We start from the raw sequence: 22,022 nt of genomic DNA on the forward strand, positions 1-22,022 counted from the left end.
CAAGGACACAATGTAATAAGGTCTAGCGGAAAACTTTCCACTGTGCTTGGGAATTGAAAGAGGTGCGATATGTCTGGAAGAGCAAACTTCTGAGCAGTCCTGTGACCTGAATGTATAAGTACGTAGGGCCGAAAGAAGACATCTGTCCATCCAGTTCAGCCAATAACGGAGTCAGGAAGGAATTTTTTTTTTCCTCAAGGGGGCTAATTGGCTTCTGCCTCATAGGTTTTTTTTTTGCCTTCCTCTGGATCAACAGGAGAGGGTGGAAACAGGCTGAACTAGATGGACAGTGTAGAAATAGCAGGTACACAGGGTTGCCGGCCGGGGTCACATCCGGATTCCACTGCAGGATCTGAATCGTTCGTGTGAGCCCGCTCTTAGGATTAGGAGGTATAGCGCCCATTGATTTCAATGGAATCAAGTCTTCTATTACACTTTTGGTTCCAACTTCGGGAGCTGAGATTTATTGATCACAGAGCGGTGGACCTAAGCTGATCAACAACCGATGACCTATCCATGCTATAATCACTAATTACTTCAGAAGTGTTATTGATTCAGGGATTATTTGGATTGCCAGATTGGAGTCGGGAAGGAGTTTTTTTCCTAAATGGGGAAAATTGGCTTCTATCACATTGGATAAACATTGGGGGGGGGATAGGTTGAGCTGTATGGACATATGTCTTTCTTCAACCTTAACATACTGTGTTACCTACTACTGTGGTATATACAGATGGGTGTTTCATCCCTTTGGAGGTAACTCTGCTTGTTTCCAGGCTTGTTAGTGGGTTGGACATTGACTTACAGAGTAGTTTCCTATAGGGGCGCTCATATTTCTGTAACATTAACCGTTAGCAAAATACAGAACCAATCAGGATGGAAGATTTGCGAACTTTGCATGCAATAGATAAAGGAGGTATCGCTTCCCACAAATCACCTGCTATAAATTGGTCTTTTCATATGTACTCCTCTGCCATGCTTCCCCTCTCATACGTGTACTCTTGGTAAAAACATGCTAAGACATTGTTATCATGGAAGGAGAAAGCGAGCGGCGCGCTCCACACTTTCCTGGTGACTGACCTATTTTAGAGAGCAGGTAATACACGTGGCTTAAGAGCGTGGAATTACTCTGCTAAGCTGGCATTAAACACCTCTCCCTGTCCCCTCCCCCTATTCCATAAGGTGTTTGAGCCCTTAAATCGCTAGTACATAAAAGTAACTTTTATTATCTTGTAGCTGACAGTTGTGATGGTTCCAGTCTGGTCTTATAGGCATCAGCTGGATCGGAGAGGACTACACCATTGTGGCCACCAAAAGAGGATAGAAACAAGCAAACCATGTCGGACGGAGACCAAAACGTACACCTTTTTGGATTCCATTTGACTCATTGCAGACAATGGTTTCATGCAGGGTTCCATTTGAATATCATTTTGGGGTATTCATATGGAACCCTGTATGAAAAGGCACAGTCTAGAGATTTATGTTGTATGAATTCAGCCTTAAAAGGGATGTCCACAATCTTAAAAAAAAATTCACCAAGAGCGGGGAATATGATAAAATAAAAAAATTATATATATGGAAACCCCAAGCGTTACTTCTTAGATCCCTTGTCACTGCCCCGAGGTCCCTGCTGGTCTTTGTTTACTTGACTGCAGCAATGACGTGTCGTACATCCATGTGACCGCTAGAGCCAATCGCTGGCTGCAGCAGCCATGTGGCGTACATACAGGCACCACTGTTGAGGCCATTGGTTGGCTGCAGCAGTCACTTATGGGTAGAGTACAAAGACTGGAGTTTATAGGTAATTGTTTCTGATCAGATTCAGTTATGAAACAGTTATTTAGTTTTTTAACATCCTGGAGACCCCTTCAAAGAGAAACTAACATGTCTTCGTACAAGGGGAATGGGCTACCTTGCTTCACCGTTTGCGCCTTGTTGATTCCAACACTGTTTTTATATGTCTTCTATTCCCCTTCCTCGACTGCAATCATTCCCGTTAGTTTTGGAGCCTGGCACTAGGAAGCTGTCGGGTGGGTGATCTCCACTACACAGAGTTAATAGCTGATGAGACATTTTACTGACACTGGGCAGTAGAGACTGCCCACTTGACAATTTACAAATATCGGACTCTGAAACTAACAGGAATGATTGTAGGCTAATGGGACAGGGGTGGGCTAGAAGAAAAATTAAAGAGTAACTACACTTTTTACAAACTTTTGACACGTCAGAGCGACATGTCAAAAATTTTGATCAGTGGGGGACCTGTGGCTGTTGTCAGCGGGCGTCTGATCAGCTGGGGTCCCTAACGGTGGTCAGGGGCGTCTGATCAGCTGGGGTTCTGACCGATGGTCGGAGGCGTCTGATCAGCTGGTGTCCTGAATGGTGGTCGGGGGTGTCTGATCAGCTGGGGTCCCGAGCGGTGGACGACAGGCATCTGTTAAGCTGGGGTCCCAAGCGGTGGACGGAGGGTGTCTAATGAGCTGGGGTCCCGAGTGGTGGAGAGTTACTACACTTTTAACAAACTTTTGACACATCAGAGCGACATGTCAAAAATTTTGATCAGGGAGGGACCTGTTGCGGTGGTCAGCGGGCGTCTGATTAGCTGGGCTCCTGAGTGGTGGATGGCCAGTGTCTGTTCAGCTGGGGTCCTGAGCAGTGGAAGGCGGGCGTCTGATTAGCTGGGGTGCTGAGTGGTGGTCAGCGGGCGTCTGTTCAGCTGGGCTCCTGAAAGGTGGATGGCTGGCGTGTGTTCAGCTGGGGTCCCGAGTGGTTGTCGGGGGTGTCTGATTAGCTGGGGTTCTGAGCGGTGGATGGTGGGCATCTGATTAGCTGGGGTCCCGAGTGGTTGTTGGGGGCGTCTGATTAGCTGGGGTTCTGAGCGGTGGACCCCAGCCAACCAACTAAAGATGATCTATTCTGCAAAGCTGCTACATTTCTGCACCAAAATCCGCTGCAAAAACCACACCTGCCCTTTATGGGATGTGGGAATAAACTAGTGAAATGATACTTTGCGATTCTGTTACATTGTTCTCATGCCTGGTCACACACCCAGCCTTGTGCCTGATGCAGATATCTAGCTGTAAAATAGCTGATCTGGTTATTCTCTATGAGCGACGCTCCTGAATTCTTGAAGGCATACAGGCTTCTTGAAGTACTTCTGTCGCAGGGGTTAATGGAAGAGTCAAGCTGCTAAGAACTTGGCTTGATGGGTCCCTGCAGAGAGAGAGAATTTGTGTGATTAGAAGGGATCTGGCATCCTGTGCCTCGGTCACATGGGTGCGTAGCCTAGATAGCAGGTTTATATAACATGTTTGTGAGGGAGGGGGAGCAGCTTCTAGATGAGCGATGGCAGGACCCAGATGTAGGTTGCCCGCTTACACAACAGCTGTTATATTCAGGGTCATCTCGAGCCACCAGCTTACAGAGGTGCCGTTCTGTGCTTAACGTTTTCTGGAATGCACTAGAGTAAGACGCTGCCGCTTATCGGAGACCCCGGGGGGATTCGTGGGACTTCGACTTGTTTTACGCATCGAGGCAATCCACGTTTTAATGTTACTGCCTGATGTTACATGTAGAAAGTTGCAATGCTTTTATGCCCCTGCAAATAGTATTGGGCTGACCATGGCATTTGATGTTTTATGCACAGTTGGATGGGTGTTACAGCTTTCCATATTTCGTAGTTGGAGGCACGATGTCAGGTGTGGTTATAGGGATTCTCCTACCGTATATCAGATTTTTGTCTTGAGTGGTAGAATATGTGATATGTACCAGGATGGCGATTGCAATGTATATAGATAAAGATCTTAGCCTGAAGTGATAGACGAAAAGGGCGAGACTTAATCTTTAGGTGACCCAGAGGTTTTTCCACTCAACAGGAGCGTAGGGGTTGTTGATTCATTGACGTAAGACATGGCACTGCAACGTATTTCGGAAATATTAAACTCGACAGTTTTGGATTGCTTGAAGAAATAGTATACTCTATGATGAAATACGAAGCACGTTCTGGCAGTGTTCTTATATCCCTTCTGCTCTGCTGAAGTCTGTTTTCCATATTCAAGACCTAAAAAGGTTGTCTTATCAGAGACAACCCTTGGACTGGTTCCTAGATGCCCATGGATCTGGCTCCTGGCACCTCCAACAAACGGCTAGTTTTGCATTCTGCACCATTTCATCTGGAAGCAGTGCCCGATAGTCAGTGGGGTCTGTTCAGTGGCCTTTCATTCCAATATAGGATTGGTCAGTTTGGGCAGAGATTTAATTTTCCTGCTCCCTGTCTTGGTGTGGCAGCCGTGACACAGAAGCAACTTTTGACTATCGTCACAATGCCAACCTAGCCTGTGTGACCGTGGTATTGGCGCATATGCCCTGTCATCCGGCACTGTGTTCCGATATGTAAACATCCATCTGCTGGTTTGGTGTTTGATTGGTTGGTGGAGAGGTTGGTAATCAACTTTTATTGTAGTGTATATATTATGTCCCCTCCTCTTAGAGGGCAACGGTTATTCCACTGCATGGCGGAGTTCTGGACTGGTCTTTTTTCATCTAGGGACAAGTCTAAGTAGCCCCCACATTCCGGATGTGGGGCCGCCCTTTTCAGGGTGATTGACCTGCATTTGGGCAGGGTTTTCCTCTATTAGTATGATTAGGTGAGATTTCCCATTTCCTTCACTGTTTAGTTTTGTTTTTAATAGTTTTGTTCTCCGAGTTGTTAAATAGTGTGTATTTCCTTTTTTTGGGACAACCATTACTGACTTCCAAGCCAAACAAGGTGTTTTGGGGGTCCATCTTGGGCATAACACTCCCATAAGGAGTAAGAAAACGGAAATTAGAACTGAGCCCGAATGCTGGTATGAACACAGTCTTAGGGCTCAGTCACACGGGCGCCGATCCTCCCGTGTTTCTGCATGATAAGACCGCTGCACTGCAGGGGCGGATGACTCTCCGCACTGTCCGGAAGAAAGAAAACATGGCCGGCAATGGAGCCGGTCACGCAAAGAGTCGTCCACACACGGTGCGGCCGTCTTATTGTGCAGGAACACGGGCGGATCGGCGCCCGTGTGACTGAGCTCTTAGATAGAACATTTTTAATATGGATAATGCAATAAAATGCCAATTTTTGTATTGTAAGCTATGACAGTCACTCAGCAACATATATATTTTGTACACTACTAAAAACTGTCCGTTCAGCCTTGACCTAGTAAACTCATTCCTCTTGTATTTTTCTTTTTGTTTAGGTATCTTTTTGAACCTTATGAAGCTTTTTCTTTAATGCGATGCCCATGCAGAGAAAAAACTTGCAACATCAAGATAACCCATTACAAGGTCAACACTTGTCCCTTGGATCGGTGACACATTCACCAGAAAGCTTACACCCTCAGTCTACAGAGTTGATATCCGGCCCTCAAGATGTGGCTATAGGCATGTGGCACACCAGCCTTCCCTATACACAGGCAGACCCCTTTACACAGGGTTACAAAAAAGATGACCTGCCAGATCCACAAAACGTAATGTCTAGCATGCAAGGATCCAATGACTTTGTGAGTCCACCACTAATGGATTCTATCAACGTGTTAACATCTGAGGCTGAAGGCCCCCTTCCAATCGGTGAGACCTCGAATAGAAGTTGTAGCTCATTTCACCTTGAAGACCAGGTAGTACAAGAACATTATGTCACATTTGAGACAATCTCACCAGCTGGCACCTCGAGGTCTAACCAGACTGAAGACCTACTTGGACATGATTCCATAGAAGACTTTGTAAATCCTGCCATACCCTCAGAGGACATGGAAACGTGCAATGACTCCAGCAGTAATGAACTTAGACAAGAACCTATGGATTCTGATGAACATGGAAAGGACCATGCACTGAAAAGGTAGGAGACAGGATGTTGGTACATGGCAAAAAGTATGAATGTTGTTGGCGTGGGGCTAGCTGGTCTATCACGTGTGAAAGTTGTGCTTTACATAAGGTTTTATTCTGCCCAGAACATAAGCTACACCCACAACTTCCAAGCTTCGTAATTAGAGATGAGCGTTTAAGCTCGTTTAAGGCTGATGCTCGATCGATCGGTCTTGTCGAGTAACTGATTACTTGACCGAGCACCATGCGCGGGGGGGGGGGGGGGGGAGAGTAAGAGAGATCTCCCTCTCTTCCCCCCGCTGCCCCCCGCACGGTGCTCGGTCGAGTAATCAGTTACTCGACAAGACCGATCGATCGAGCATCAGCCTTAAACGAGCGTGCTTGCTCATCTCTATTCGTAATGCGTTAAAAGGGTTGTCCAAGATTTTACTATTCTCAGGATAGGCTATTAGTAACTGATTGGCGGGGGTTCTGCCACAAAGGATACCCACCACACAGCTGTTTGCCAAGCTGTCATCAGTGTGGACAGAACTGGAAGCAGATAGCGCTGTTGACATTGCAGTGGCGCTGGTTAGTACTGCAGGCACAGCTGCTATTGAATTCAGTGGGAGCATTGACTGCAGTACTAACATGGGCCTCTGCAATACAAGCAGCGCTATCTGCTTCCAAACAGCTGAGGGATGAGGATCCCGAGAGGTGGACCCCTGCCAGTCATTTGTGGATGACCTATCCTCATAATAGGTCATTAATAGTAAAAGTCCTGGACGCCCCTTTTAGGTATCAATTAAAACTTTGCTACATCTGTAAGTTACTATAGGTGAGAAATGGCACAGTTTCTGGAAAAAATAAAAAAACACAGATTTTGTTTTTTCTATTCTGGGACAACTTTTTGCTTTTTCACGAGATTTTAGAAGGCAGGCTCCTCTGTTATATTTTACTTGCTGCCAAAGAGGATCATTGTCCGCAGCATATCTTTCCTTCTGCTGAAGCCCGGGCTCCCTATGTCCCCCCAGATGTCTGTCCTGGAAATAACCTGTAAATCGGTGTAGTCCCTCTCCACTACAACGGCTTCTGCTCTGACTAATAGGGAGCTGTCTGGATTTCAGTCATTTATGGGGAATATACTTCTGAACCAATGCAAGGTATCAACTGTGCATTACTAATATAAGTGATACGATACATGTACCCAACTCTGAGCCGAGGCACTATGGACCACTAGAATGGGACAGCTGCTTTTTTTGTATTGGCTTGCCCTCCCCGTAACACCGTGGAGTACTGAAGTACTGGAGTACTATTAGTCAGCATGGCTCCTGTTCTTCAAAGGGTTGTAACAGAGTAGAACTTTATCACCATTACATAGGATAAGTGGTAAAAGTCTTATCAGCAGAGCAGCGGAGAGGTGTGCCTGGCGACTCCTGGCAATCAGCTGATGATGAGCCAAAACAACGTTTTGACCTAAATCCAAACACCTTCTCTCCCACCCTTCTTCCCCGTAAGGACTAGGAGTAAGGCACCGCTGCCCAGTCCATACTTTGCCGCAGGTTTCAGGTGGCTTGTAAGTGGCAATACTTTTAATTTCTGAAGTCCTTGAGTTACTTCACTATATCCTATCTCTATTTTTATTAACTAATGCGATGTGTTAGAGAATGATAAACAACCACTTAGTTCTGACTCCAGCGCTCATTTAATATAAAGCGTCCCTGACATGTGATTTGTATTTCTGCCGCGTTCTATCATCGTGTATTTATGAGCCACTTATTATCATCTTTGCTTTGCTACAGAGTTAACATTTCTGACACAATGCTAAAAACAGAAGAAAGCGACTTCATTCATCCTGAAATGCGTAGGAGGGAGTATAACAGGGTTATGCGGTGTTAACGGTTGCTAAGTTATATGAATGGCACATAAAATATAGAATAGGTCACAGGCCAACTTTAGAACATGGACAAACTTCTGTTGTTGAAAAGTTGTCCTTACACTTTGTGTTTTTGTTGCGTAATTTCGAGTGCAGAACTTGTGCAACGAAATACTGTAAAACTTCAAAGAATGGGGTTTTAACAAAACCAATTGCACTCTTAATGTAAAAAAAGAGGGGGTCCCAGGCCCTCCATTCATCCTGCAAATGTCTGATGAGTTCCCTTTAAGGAAGACGGACACTGTTCATATTTCCCAATCCAACGTTACAGTTTGTCCCAAAGATGCTCAGTAGGGTCCAGGTAAGAACCCCATGCCAAAATTTGTAGGTCTGACTGCAGATTTTGATGTGACATTGCAGGCAGGTTTTTAGACATTTTCAATTCCGCATCAAAATCTGCAGGTAGCCTACGAATTTACCACGATACACGGTGCGTTAAGTGGCTTATTCAGTCCCGTGTGACAGGTCCCTAATGATGACATAGTGTCTACAGTTGTGAGTACTTGACAGTGGGGCATTGTGGTAAATGTAGCAGCAGTGGAGCAGTTTGGCAAAAAAAGGTACTAGAGTTCAGTTTAGCAATTTACTTGGGCGTTTGGAACAATGGCAATAATTGGGAATATTAGGGAAATTTTGCCCAGTTTCTGGAATACACCTTCAGCTGTTGACACAACACACTCAGGCAAAAGATGTTCCCCAGACTCCTCCACACCCCGGTACAGCCATCTGATTTGAGGATGTAGTAGTGTGATTCGTCACTACATAGGATGTTCTTCAATTGCTGAATTATCCAATGACTGCGCACTTTGCACTACTGTAGATGGGCTGATATATCTTCTTTGATAGAACTCGCCAGACGTTTGTAGGAAATTGAAGGAAATATCAGCTGGAATGTATCAGACGTTAGTAGAAAGTATACCATGGTGAGGATCTGATGTCATTAAGGCCAAAAGAGCCCCAATAGGTATTAACATAGGGAAAAAAATAGTACTTTTTGACTTTTTAAAAAATTTTTATTGCTCAGCTGTCCAATTACTTTTGGTAGGACCGTGCACTGCTGTATAGGATCAGTAAAAATGGATTTGCGGTGTGCATGGACCCTAAGGCCTAGTGAGCACGGCCGTGACGGACTCTGCAAGCGGAATTCCGCAGCGGAGTCCGTCAAGGTGCCCCCACCCCCCCAAAGACCCCATACTCCCCTCCGGATCCGATGTCCCGCATCCTGTGCCGGCGTGCATGTACAGTACAGCGCAGGACGCGCCGGCAGTGTCTTATGATGCAATGGGCGGGGAAGTGTTTTCACGCTATCTTCCGCTGTGCTACAGCGGAAGATGGCGTGATGGACGCCCGCGGCAAATAGAACATGCCACGGGTGATTTCACGGGGCGGAATTCCATGGTGGAATTCCGCACCGTGAGCATTGCGCTATTAATTTCAATAGAACCTAATAGCTGTGGGGCAACACCGCAGATGTCCGCCCCTGGGAATTAGGCCTAAATGTAGTGGTGTATATTTATTTAAGCCCATCGATAAACTCCTCTGTGTGATGGGCCCTGGCCTAACTCTCGATAAGTGCTCTGCCCGCCGCCATACGTATTTATAGTGACCTGGAAAGCTATTATGCAGACAGGAGTAAGGGCTGGGCAATTTGTGATAACGCCGTAGATGTATCTACGCATAGCTCTGCTTGCCAACTCCCAAAATAGATGAACCAATCAGAGGCAGAGCTTCCTGGAGGCGGGGATTTTCAAAGTCCCAACCAGGAAGCTCTGCACGACTGCTTCAAGCAAGCCTGCCGGAGCTTCAGGGGTGACGCGCCGGAGAGGTGATGTATTCTTTTTTTTTTTTTTTCTGCAGCCAGGGCTTATTTTTGGGGTAGGGCTTATATTTTTTTACTTCCTTTTATGTGCATTTACTACCCTGTTGGCAATATACACTTAAAGTGCTTTGTGAAAGTATTCACTCCATTTGCTATGGAAGCCTTAAATAAGATCTGGTCCAGCCAATTAAATGGAAAACCTGTTTGTCTGCCAGAGATTGGAATAGGTGATTGCTTCCAATAAGACGATGACCATAAACATACTGCTAAAGCGGCACTGGGGAGGCTTCAGGGGAAGCATGTAAATGTCTTGAAATGGCCTAGTAAAGGCCCCAACCTCAGTCCAACTGAGAGTCTGTGGCAGGACTTGAAGACTGCAGGACACCAACACAACCCACCAACTTGAAGCAGCTGGAGTAGTATTGCCTGGAAGAATAGGAAAAATCCCAGTGTCTAGATGTGGTAAGCTACTACAATGTTTCCTTGAAAATAAGACCCTGTCTTATATTATTTTTGCACCAAAAGAGGCAGTGGGTCTTATTTTATGGGATGTCTTATTTCACTTACGTAGCAGGCTCAGTCCAGGTCCCTTTCGCTGCTCTCCAGAGCTCCGGCGCAGTTCCTGCAGTTCTTGTCCGCCCACACAGGATCACTTCCTTGTTATGGGGTTTATAAATCCCGCCTCCACAGAGTGATGGCTGTGATTGGTTCTTCGAGCGCTGCTCAAGCAATTAATGCAGCGCTCGATAAACCAATGCAATGTCTGTGATTGGTTCTTCGATCGCTGCATTGATTGGCTGAGCAACACCCGAAGAACCAATCACAACCCTTGCTTACTGGAGGCGGGATTTATGAATCCTGTAACCAGGAAGTGATCTTGTGTAAGTGGCTGAAGACTATGAGAACTGTGTCGGAACTCTGGAGAGCAGCGGGAGGGACCTGCATCAAGCCTGCTAGGTAATGTATTATTTTTTTAATGTAGTGTAACTAGGGCTTGTTGTCAGGGTAGGGCTTATATTTCAAGACCCCTGTTTTTCCAGAAAATCCTGAAAAATCAGGGCTTATTTTCAGGGAAATATGGTACAAATATACCCTAAGAGACTTGAATTGGAAATTGTAGCAAAAGATGGCTCCACAAAGTATTGGCTTTCAGGGTGTGAATACTTATGCACATTAAAGTAATCTGTTTTTGTGTCTCAATTGTTGTCCACAATCGGGAACAAAATACTCGTGTGCAAAACATGTTTTTGTGATCAAGCACATTTTTTATTAATAAACAGAAGTTCTGCACACAAGTATTTTGTTCCTGATTGTGGATTTCTCCTGCTAGTGTCACTTTGACCGGATGGCTAATTAATTATTTGTGAGTATGCCTGTTAATGGAACTGGGAGAAGCAGACCAACGAAAGGTGGGACAAAAAACCTTTTTTCTTATTTTTTAGATAGGTAATGAATAGTTTATGGATTTTTGGTTCACCGCTCAGGACTCTGGCCGATCAGCTGATTGGGTGCCCGCTGTCCATGCTGCTATACACAGGGATACGGAGTGTTGTCTGCTGTGTAGTGGCCAATGCTTGTAACTGCAGGCACACTTGTCAGTAATTAGAATGAGAGCTGCAGTTACCAGTGCAGGCTACTACACAGGGGTCCTAGCAGCAGCTTCCTCTCCGTGCTCCTGTGTGTTATGGCGCTGTCTGTGGGCGCCCGATCAGCTGACCGGCCAGGGTCCTGAGTGGTGAACCCCAAGTGATCAAGTAGTGATGACCTATCCGAGAATCGGTCATTTTATTTACCTGGAAAACCCCTTTAATTGCTGGTTGTAATGTAATAGAGCAAGAAAACCAACAAAGGGCTGAATATTTTTGCAAGCTACTGTGTCTCCTGAGAAGTTTCTGTTCATTGTATGGTTGGATATTTCACATACAAATGTGGAGAAGTATAAACATGTTAAATACAAATAGACTGCCGATTTATTATCATCTCCATGCCCTATGTACATAGACCAACCACAGCTTTGCTTACTTAGGCCGTGTTCACACTGGTGCGCTGGTTCTGTTCCGTCAGCTTCCCATTACTCTTTATATGCAGAATAATTTTGTCTCTTGTGCTATTCTAACCAGTAAAAGAAAACAGAAAAAAAAACCCTTAAGGCCGACATCACACGGGCGTATGCGTATTCGCACACACACCTCCGCGCAACGTTTTTACACACTGAACGAGGCTTGTGCATGTATGGGCGTATTTTACTGCACTTCTTCCACTCGCAGGGCATGGTCATTTTCAGAGTAATTTCCTGAGTTCCAGATGTGTTCTTTTTCCAGTGGAATTATGCAGCGTATTACGCATCTCCTTGCATATTGCGCATGTGTTTGCGCGCCCCCCCCTCCTCCCCATTGACTTCTATGGGGATCACTGGTACACAAATGTGCAGAAAAGTAATGCATTCAGTGTTTAGTTTGGCACGACCGAAATGCACATGCAAAATATGGAAATGTGATAAACCCATTAAAATCAGTGGGTTCTATTCACTGCGTATACGCCCGCCTAAATTTGATGGAACCATTAACAGCAGAGGAATTACTTGGGGCACCAGCTATAATACTTTATAGTACTAGTCTCCTAGTAGCCTTATGGACCCCCTAAAGTTCCATGGCCTGGGGGCAACAGCACCCTCTGCACCCACTATAGTTACACCCTCACCATTATCAGTAAATGACGCATGTTATCATCCATTATCACCCAGAGGAGCTAGCATGGCCTTAAAAGTCTCCTCACTCACCTCCTAGGTGTCTCCACACCTCTTCTGGGTGCCCTCCTTGGGTAGAGATGATGCCCCTCCCGACCCACTTACCCCCCTAGGTTTCTCCTCACCCCTTCTGGGTGCTCTTTTTAAGGAGAGACGACACCCCTCCTGACTCACATCATAGACCTCTCACTAGCCAAGCCAGAAACTTGCTGCACACTGATGAGGGGCAAACACCCCGAAACAGCTGTCTGTGTATGGATTTCTGGTTTCCCATTCCCAATCATTGTTTCAAAGAGTTGTTTAAAGAGTTATACATTGATTTGAAGGAATGCTTCCATCCAATAGGTGGCGCTGCAGAGGTATTGTTCCATCTTCCTTATTTGCATATTACCCAGAGGAGCATGCATGGCATTACGTATAAGTCTCCTCACTCACATCCTAGGTGTCTCCACACCCCTTCTGGGGGCATTCCTAAGAGTAGATGACACCCCTCCCGACCCATCATCCATTGTGAAACCAATCAAAGTAAGTCAGCCATGTACTTTGCATTCCTTTTTACCAGGACCTTACTTTTGTGATCCCTGATTTTTTTTTTTTTTACCGACACTTCTTCCTGTTTTTCTACCAATCTGATCTTGGCGTTTGCCCGTATTCCATGTTGTGAGGAGATGTTGGCATGTGATTCCTCTATCGGCTTGGTGTGATAGCGCTCATCCTATTAGTGTAGGATTGTACAAGGTTTTATCGCGGTATGCGGGTGAATGTGTTCGTGTAGTGGACGTGTCTGACCTCCTTCCACCTATTGGTAAGTCGTAAAATCTTCAGATGTTGTTAAACAGGTCATGGGTCTAAAAATAGTTGGTAATCCCAAGTTAATGTGGTTTAACATCAAAGTTAGCATGTAACTTTACTGCATCCGTACACACGTGGGCATCTGGGAGAGTATGAGGATTTAGGATCTAAGGGATGACTACTAGTGGAAGTATACAAGACCTATACAGTTAATAGGGTTAATCTTATTGAACCACTCTGATGCCTGGCTGGCTGTTTGCCCCGCAATCTGCGAGTGGTGCCCGCGGTAATTGGCTGATTGCCCCAGTGGTCCCATTCGGAAAGTGGTTTTCTCTGATGAAGTAACTTCTCTACATAAAACTCTGTTATGGCAATTAATTGACAAAGTTGTACAACTTTTACCCATTTCAACAAGCTTGTGTTTGTATGGAAGTCAATGTGATTACTAGCAAAAGTGCAATTTACTTTAATTAATCTAAAAAGTCATTTTTGGGCTGAAAAATCATCCAAGTGCTGGCCACAGGAAGTGGGAAGGGGTGTTATTTCCTGCTTTCCATAGAATTCTATGAGGGGAAGAGCTGGCACAGAGGGGGAGAGGCTCACAGAGACATTTCTGCTGCTAATAGTAAGTGATTAAACTCATCTCCATGCTGGATTTTTGGCTGCACTGCTAAATCAAAATACTAACTCTGACCTGTCCATCCGTGCGTGAGTGGGCTTGTGAGTGACTTACATGCTCCGCCCCTGATCACATGACGGTGACATCATCACAGGTCCTGTATGCACACGACTGCTGTCCGGCTAGGTATTTCTTATTATTCCATAGCAACCAAGGCTGCAGGGGGTTTGTAGTCTGCCCGTAATCTGCACAAGAAGGTAGTGGAAACCCAATATTTCTATATTTTGGACTGTGGGCCTTTGGTAGTGGACATTTGTGAATTTAACATTCTGTATAACAAAATGTCATGTTTGTTTTCTATTCGGATACATAGATATATGTTCCTACATCTATGCAATATCTCTACTTCCTGTAATGAAACATCTTTTTCTCAAACTCTGCTGACAAGATGAAATTTAACATAGACACGCTATATTTTTCCATCTGTTTTGCAACTTTAGAAGTAGGATCAGACATAGATAACCGCACTTGAGACAAGTACCGCTTTTAGATACCGCAATAATTACCCAAGCAAGTTTACTGGAAACTTATGCAAATAACATGGGAGGTTTGTGCAATTACTAATTCATGATGTAACCTCCAATCATATCGAAGGAACCACACGTGGGTCCAAGACAACCCACTCATTTCATCCACCACCTGATGGCCAATCACAGATGACCGGAGGATGGAAGAATTGCAAGATGCTTATCCAATAATTAAACAATACGTTGTATCTATGTAATCTTTGACCTGCCCAGATGGGCAGATATGTTAAACTCTTTAAAAGAGGCTGCGCGCCCAACATTAAAGTAGAATTGAGGAAGCTATACATGCTGAACCTGTGTCAGTGTGAAAACTTCTTATGCGCATTATCAATTCAGAATTAATATGGAAGGGTGTAAACATTCCTAATTGAATAAGTTGTTGGACACAAAGTAAATCCACGACAAGAATGCAAGACCTTTGATGTCGCCGCCATGGGATCAGGGGCGAAGCCTGCAAGTCATTCACTCGGGATAAACGTCACCGTCATGTGATCATGGACGGAGCATGATGGTGACATCACTGGTCCTTCATCTTCAATGCTGTATTGCTTCTGATCCCTGTTGTATGGGTTGAACAATGTATGTAGCAGTGCTGTGTGGCGCCAACAGAAACACTGGTACTATATAATTTCCTAATAATTACTAGTACTGCTGTATAATGTCCTCCATGCTGCTGTTGCTCCTTGGGACACGTTTAATGCCAGAAACCCCCTTTAAGCCAAAGCCAAGAATTCATGCTAAAGGAAGGAACTGCATGTCACTGACCAATAAGGTACTTGCCTTCTGAAGGCCCATTTAGACACAACGATTAACACTCAAAAGATGTCGCTCAAGCGACTTTTGAGCGATAATCGTTGTGTCATTAACAGTGCAAGATAAGCGATTACCTTGCGCTGCGAGTAGAGGATGCAGAGTGTCTCTGCTTGTCTTCTGCATCCAGCTGTTTCCGGCTCCGAGCACCCAGCGGGTATAAATTGAGCAGCCATTATCTTATTATCCTGTCCTCCATTTCTGATATTTCCCCACATTGCTATTTCCAAGATGGCCGACACATCCCTGCTGACATGCAGCTTGTAACTATATTTTCCACAATCCCCCCTCTGTACTACCTTCCTGTGCATCCCCACTAAGCTCTGCCCTACTACTATACATATATATGTGTGTGTGTGTGTGTGTGTGTAATATAAAATTATTGGGGTCAAGGGCAAAGTGACAAGCTCTTCTTAAATGACAGGATTCTTTCCACTGTACTTATCCTCCCGCTTGTCTCCTTCCCCTCCATCAGTGGTGGCATTTCACAGTATTTTTTTGTTACCATTTTCAGATTTTCTACTTGCCAGCCTCCTTCTTGTGGCTCCAATGCATTTCCTTTAATGATGGCAGACTCTGAACACAACCCCTCTACAAGTGGGTATAGGTAAGCCACCATTAGTGATGACTCTCTTATCAATCCTTTAGTCTAATAATTGTTCCCTGGTTCATAGACTTCCAATGTTTAATCTATGGCCTAGAAAACAAAAAGTACCAGTGGTCTTGCAACATACAATAGTAATTGGTTTCAGACAACCCTTGTATGTTACGTTAAAACCAAATGGAAAACTTATAATTGGTCCCAAAATATCCACCAAAGTAATACAAAATGAACTTACTATGGTGAGGACAGCAGCTTCTTCAGGGTCCTGAATCACTACATGCGGGTACTAGAAAGATAACATGGAGCCGCCCTTGCCTGGTGTCTAAAGAATAGCTCATCCTGGTACAGAACATGTAGTACCGCACTATACTGTAGAGAGGCGCTACTAGACATCCCATCGGTGCAGGCACTTCACTAATACAGCTGTTTTACCAGTGCAATGCTCATGCAGATTGGTTGATCTTCCATTAATGACATACGCTGCACATCTGGAGTGTCGGTGACATTGTATGTCGACTCTGGTTACAGTGGCCCCAGGAAGACCACTTATGTTGAAAATCTTGTATCCTGAGGCCGTTGTAACTTAAAGGGGTTGTCCCGCGAAAGCAAGTGGGGTTAAGCACTTCTCTATGGCCATATTAATGCACTTTGTAATATACATCGTGCATTAAATATTGGCCATACAGAAGTTATACACTTACCCCCTCCGGTGTTGGCGTCCCCGTCTCCATGGCGCCGACCAAAGCCGCCTTCTGCCTGGATTAGACGCGCTTACGCTGAAGGGGCCGCTCCGGCGTGCACGCGACGCACATGTCTTCTGCGCATGCGCCGAAGACCTCTCCGGCGCGAGCATGCCGGAGCCAGACAGAAGAGGGCAGACTGTGCAAGCGCGTCTAATCCAGGCAGAAGGCGGCTTTGGTCGGCGCCATGGAGACGGGGACGCCAGCATCGGAGGGGGTAAGTGTATAACTTCTGTATGGCCAATATTTATTGCACGATGTATATTACAAAGTGCATTAATATGGCCATACAGAAGTGCTTAACCACACTTGCTTTCGCGGGACAACCCCTTTAAGGAATCCCTACATCCTTGTACTTGCATCTATTATCACTGCAACAGTGTCCTCAGAATCCATATTTTATTTTTTATTTTTTTGTAGCAGTGAGCAGCCAGCAAAGGCCAAAACACAGAAGGAACTGATGAAGATACTTAAAGAACTACGCTCTTATCTACCGCCTGAAAAGCGATTGAGGGGGAAGTCCAGCACAATGGCTTCATTACGCTACGCACTGCACTGCATCCAGCAGGTGAAAGGTAATGCAGTACAGGGTGGAACTCTGCATATATGTATGGGTCTCGCAGGCTTGTCTAGGAGTCCTGGTAGTATGTCCATGCAGATACTGGAACAAATTCTAGAAAGCCGTATATCTCCGATCTCTGAACCCCTCTCAGATAGAAGCTGGGTTAATTTTATAGAAATGAGCATTGTTTGAAATTATTTGTACTTTTCTCGAGGTTTACGGAAATTAAAGGGTAACTAAACTTTTGCTAAACTTCTAACATTGCATAGTGACATGTCTGAAGTTTCCATCAGTGGCAGTCGAGGTGCTGAGACCCCTCTGATCTCCAAAATGAAGGGTCAGAAACACTGAGCTTAGTGCTATGCCTTCGGCTTGTTTGGCAAGCGCCATACAGGCTCGCAAACTTTCTATCAAGCCTGTACACTGGGCGGAAAAAAGCTGAATGGGTACAGCGCTGATATGATTGCCTCTGACTCTTCATTTTAGCGTTCAGTAGGGGTCTCAGCACGTGGATATCCACAAATCAAACTTTTTGCCATATCAGTGACATGTTAAAAGTTTTCTTAGGGTCCTTTTACCTGGAAAGATAAATTGGAACGAGCATACAGCCAGCAGTGATGTGGCGATTGTATAGCATTTGCTTGGCATGCATTTACACTGAACAATAATTGGGTAGTTTTGATCACTTATTGGATCATAACCGCACTTCTAGTCAACACTTCAGCCACTGCCGTCTGCCTATGCAACAGACGAATGATGATGTTGAGATCTGCATGAAAGCTCCAATCAGCAGTAATCTAACAATTTATCGTTGATCATTCGCTCACTGCAAGCATTTAGACATGATAGTTGTGCCGTGTAAAAGGGCCCTAAAAGTTCCTGTTGCACTTTAAGATGTTTGGGAAAATGTAGTTATCATGAAGGCAAACTTTGTCTGGGCTTCCCATCAGTAACCCCACGCTAGAAGCTTCTTTCCAGCTATTCAGGCGTTATCTAATATTTGAACCAAAATACCCCCAAATCAGAGTTGTGTATTGAAGTGAGGCTCTACTTTGTAATATCATTTTGCATCAAGTAGAGAACACTGAATATACTCATTCTCCAAATAAATCCCTCCCCTAGAAGGAGTTGTCAGAGTCAAATGAAACTTTCTCTGTGTGATTTTACCATTGATATAACGAAGTGATTACAAAATTAGATCAAAAGGATAATATATTGTGGAAAACTGACCCCTTAAAGGGAGACTCTAGTACCCTGTTGTACCGCCTCTAGCCTGGATACAAGATATGATATGGGCGGGCATGGAGGCTCTAGTACCCTGTTGTACCTCCTCTAGCTTGGGTACAAGATGTGATATGGGCAGGCATGGAGGCTCTAGTACCCTGTTGTTCCGCCTCTAGCTTGGGTACAAGATGTGATATGGGCAGGCATGGAGGCTCTAGTACCCTGTTGTACCGCCTCTAGCTTGGGTACAAGATGTGATATGGGCAGGCATGGAGGCTCTAGTACCCCGTTGTACCTCCTCTAGCTTGGATACAAGATGTGATATGGGCAGGCATGGAGGCTCTAGTACCCTGTTGTACCGCCTCTAGCTTGGATGTAAGGTGTGATACGGGCGGGTATGGAGGCTCTAGTACCCTGTTGTACCGCCTCTAGCTTGGATACAAGATGTGATATGGATGGGCATGGAGGATCTAGTACCCTGTTGTACCGCCTCTAGCTTGGATACAAGATGTGATATGGGTGGACATGGAAGCTCTAGTACCCTGTTGTACCGCTTCCAGCTTGGATACAAGATGTAATACAGGTGGGCATGGAGGCTCTCGTACTCTGTTGTACCGCCTCTAGCTTGAATACAAGATGTTATACAGGCAGGTCTGTATGTGTGTGCGGCTGAGCATTATCCTGCTGTGAAATGCCTCTTGGAAGCCGCCATGAGAGGAACACATGTGGCTGCAGGATGTCCTGAACATATCGCTGAGCGCTCATTATACCACTACTAGGGGTGACCGACTATTGTATGCAATGGCCCCACAGACCATGACACCAGCAGTGGGGGTAGTGTGCCGCTCCACAGCAAAGGCATGATTGAGGTGCTCACCACTACTGTAGGTCTCCAGATATGAACATGGCCATCATCAGTGCATTAAGCTGAAGACAACCTGGTTGCACTCCATAGCAGTCCAGTTTCGTCATTCAGGACACCATTGCAAACAGAAGTGATAGTGGGTGGTTGTAAAGGCAGTACATGTAGTGTCCTTCAGCCGAGAGCCTGGAAATAGTTTCAACAGACACAGAGCCTGTAATGATGGTGCCCCCTGTCTCTGGATGGTGGACAACGAAACTGTTGGATCTGCCCTTACGTGTCTTAAGATGAGATGATCCTCTCTACTGGTGGTCTGTTGGGGGTCCTGAGCCCAGTCACCTTGTGTGCCCTCACTCAACCACTGGTCCCAACACCTCCTAGCAGTCTGGTCAGAACGGCCCAGGTGGCGGCAACTCATCGATTCAACCATCCAGCTTCTCACATTCCAGTAATACCCCCCCTCTCTTAACTCTGATAACTGTGCGAAATCTCTTTAATTACCTTGTAGAGGCATCTAGTGGCCAACAAGCTCTACACTAGCGGAAGAAGAGGTCACTACACACAAGTAGACTCTTAGAGACTTTTTATAGGCCAAGAGGGGAACCACTTTAAGGGCCTCAGGTGACAAGACCGTTCATCTAATCACAACTCGAATCATTTGTATATCTGCCTGAGATGGAACTGCATGCCGAGGTTTCCAGCAACATGACAACTCCTTCTAGGGGCAGGATTTTTTTTTGCCAAAGAGTATATAACAAAAATGATGCAGCTCCAGAGTCTACAAGATCAGTAACCCATTGATCAATTGTCACGACGGGAGGGGTTTGTTCATCTTGTTATTGCTATTAGTCGTTCATTTACTACATACATATTTGTCTTTTTTATCTTAATAGTAGAACATTCACATATACAATTCCTTCCAGTGCTCAGCTGATATATTTGTGTTCTGCAGCAAATGAGGAATACTATCAGCTGCTAATGATTAATAATGAGCTCCCGTACGGCCAGGATCTGTCATGCTACACGGTGCAGGAGATCGCAAACATCACCTCTGAGTTCACCAAGAATAACATGGTGAGAAAAGCCTTGGAAGATCCTGTCTCTTGCTAAACTCTTTGTTATGAAGTCCTGTGGGTTTAACCCTTTGCATTGTATTTAACATATATGTTCTAGAACTCTAACAGCTCTATGTGCATAGTTCTTCATATACATGAACATATAGGGCTATTTTTTAAGTAATTTTTTCGCTGACTTTTTTTTTTCCCGTGCTCCTTTTTCCGTTTCATTGGGGGTAAAAAGCATAAAAAAAACAATAATTTTTTAAACATTTATAGTTATTTTTTTAAATAGTATATGTACGCTAAAATAAAGGATGTTTTGATATATAATATGAATGGTTTGGGATTACAGGGCGCACGCTTTGACAGTTTTGGTTGGCGTTGGCTTTGGGTTATTTTCTTTTTTTTATACATATATTTTTATTTTATTCTGTAATTTTTTTTTTACCATCCATGACCCCCATGATGTCATATAAGACCTCTGGGGGACATTCACATGTTTCGTTTTTCTTTTAATTTGACATTTTTCACTGTAGCTGGGGCATCCATAGGAGCCTCAATTACAGGGAAAACATCCCCCTGTACTGACAATAGTCACTGGCAGCACTGATCAGGGTCTACTGGGACCCTGCAGCTCTGCTGTGCCAGGGAATCCCAACGGTCATGTGACCGCCGGCTCGCGTAGTGGAAGAAACACTTCCTCTTTCACTTCTTAGTACATAGCGCCCATTGAGCGCTATATACCCGAAAAAGAAGAAGGCAGAAGTGGTTAAAAACCCCTTCTTCCTTCTCCTGCGGGTTCTCAGCTGTGACTAACAGCTGAGGACCCGACCTGCTGCTGCTTAATTGCAGAAGCAGGGACCTTAATCCCATGCCGTATTTAATCCCTCCTGTATTTATTGGGCGGGATTAAAGCCCAGGACCAAGCGCCGTAAATTTACAGTGCTTGGTCCTTAAGGGTTAATTTCAAGTATACATTGTAAAATGCCGTTTAAAGGTGAACATGCTGTTTACGAGCGAATAGCTAAAGGTGGCTTTTACGTATGCGCACATTAACCTCTTGTTGGTTTGGTTGCTGTAGTAAATTATGATGTGCCATCTCAGAAAACAGGATTCTATAAAATCCGGCTGACCAATATGGCCGAAAACAGTTTTTTTGAAAAACCATAGCATGCTGCGCCCATCGTGCCTTTTGTGGTGTATTTGCCCATTGGGAAATAGTGGAGTATCAAAAAAATTAAAGTACATATAAATGTAGCATCTAAATTTGTGGAAAGATATGGAAACTAATGGGTAAGTGGACATACTAACCTGCGTAGGGTGGTGAGCACTGGAATAGGTAATCGCAGAAGAAAAGGAATATGGAAGTAGGGATGCTTCTGGCGTCTTCTTGTTTTGGCTGTGCCGCTTTTAGGACTGTTCTTGATGTTCTCCATTACTTTACACACAGGATGTATTTGCTGCAGCAGTTTCCCTTGTAACTGGACGGATCCTTTACATCTCGGACCAGGCCTCCATCATGTTGCGCTGCAGTGCCGACCTGTTCTCCCAGGTTCGGTTTGTGGAGCTTCTCTCACCCCAGGATGTTGGTGTGTTTTACAGCTCAACTACCCCCTATAGACTGCCATCGTGGAGTATGTGCAACGGAACCGGTAAGCAACGGGAATCCGAAACTCTTGCATTCCTTGAGTAAGAAATAAGTATCTTCCTTGCCTTCGAGTTCTCTATGGAAGAGAATTACAGACCTACTCGCTTCTTTAGCCATTGTTTCTGTAATCTGTATACAACCTTTTGCTGTACTGTAAAAACAACTCCCAAAAGATGCTGC

General features: G+C 44.9%; 1 protein-coding gene across 1 annotated transcript in view; it reads left to right on the forward strand.

The window, feature by feature from the left end:
• Positions 1 to 22,022, forward strand: part of LOC136623690 (period circadian protein homolog 2-like) — a 76,757-nt gene that overhangs the window by 15,451 nt on the left and 39,284 nt on the right. Inside the window, exons 2-6 of the mRNA XM_066598198.1 lie at positions 5,232 to 5,869; positions 15,659 to 15,751; positions 16,909 to 17,063; positions 20,089 to 20,210; positions 21,645 to 21,846. Of these exons, the coding sequence (XP_066454295.1) occupies positions 5,271 to 5,869; positions 15,659 to 15,751; positions 16,909 to 17,063; positions 20,089 to 20,210; positions 21,645 to 21,846 (1,171 nt within the window). The 5' untranslated portion in view covers positions 5,232 to 5,270. The remainder of the gene's footprint in view (positions 1 to 5,231; positions 5,870 to 15,658; positions 15,752 to 16,908; positions 17,064 to 20,088; positions 20,211 to 21,644; positions 21,847 to 22,022) is intronic.

This window comes from Eleutherodactylus coqui, chromosome 1 (assembly GCF_035609145.1).
Source record: "Eleutherodactylus coqui strain aEleCoq1 chromosome 1, aEleCoq1.hap1, whole genome shotgun sequence".
NCBI lineage: Eukaryota > Metazoa > Chordata > Amphibia > Anura > Eleutherodactylidae > Eleutherodactylus > Eleutherodactylus coqui.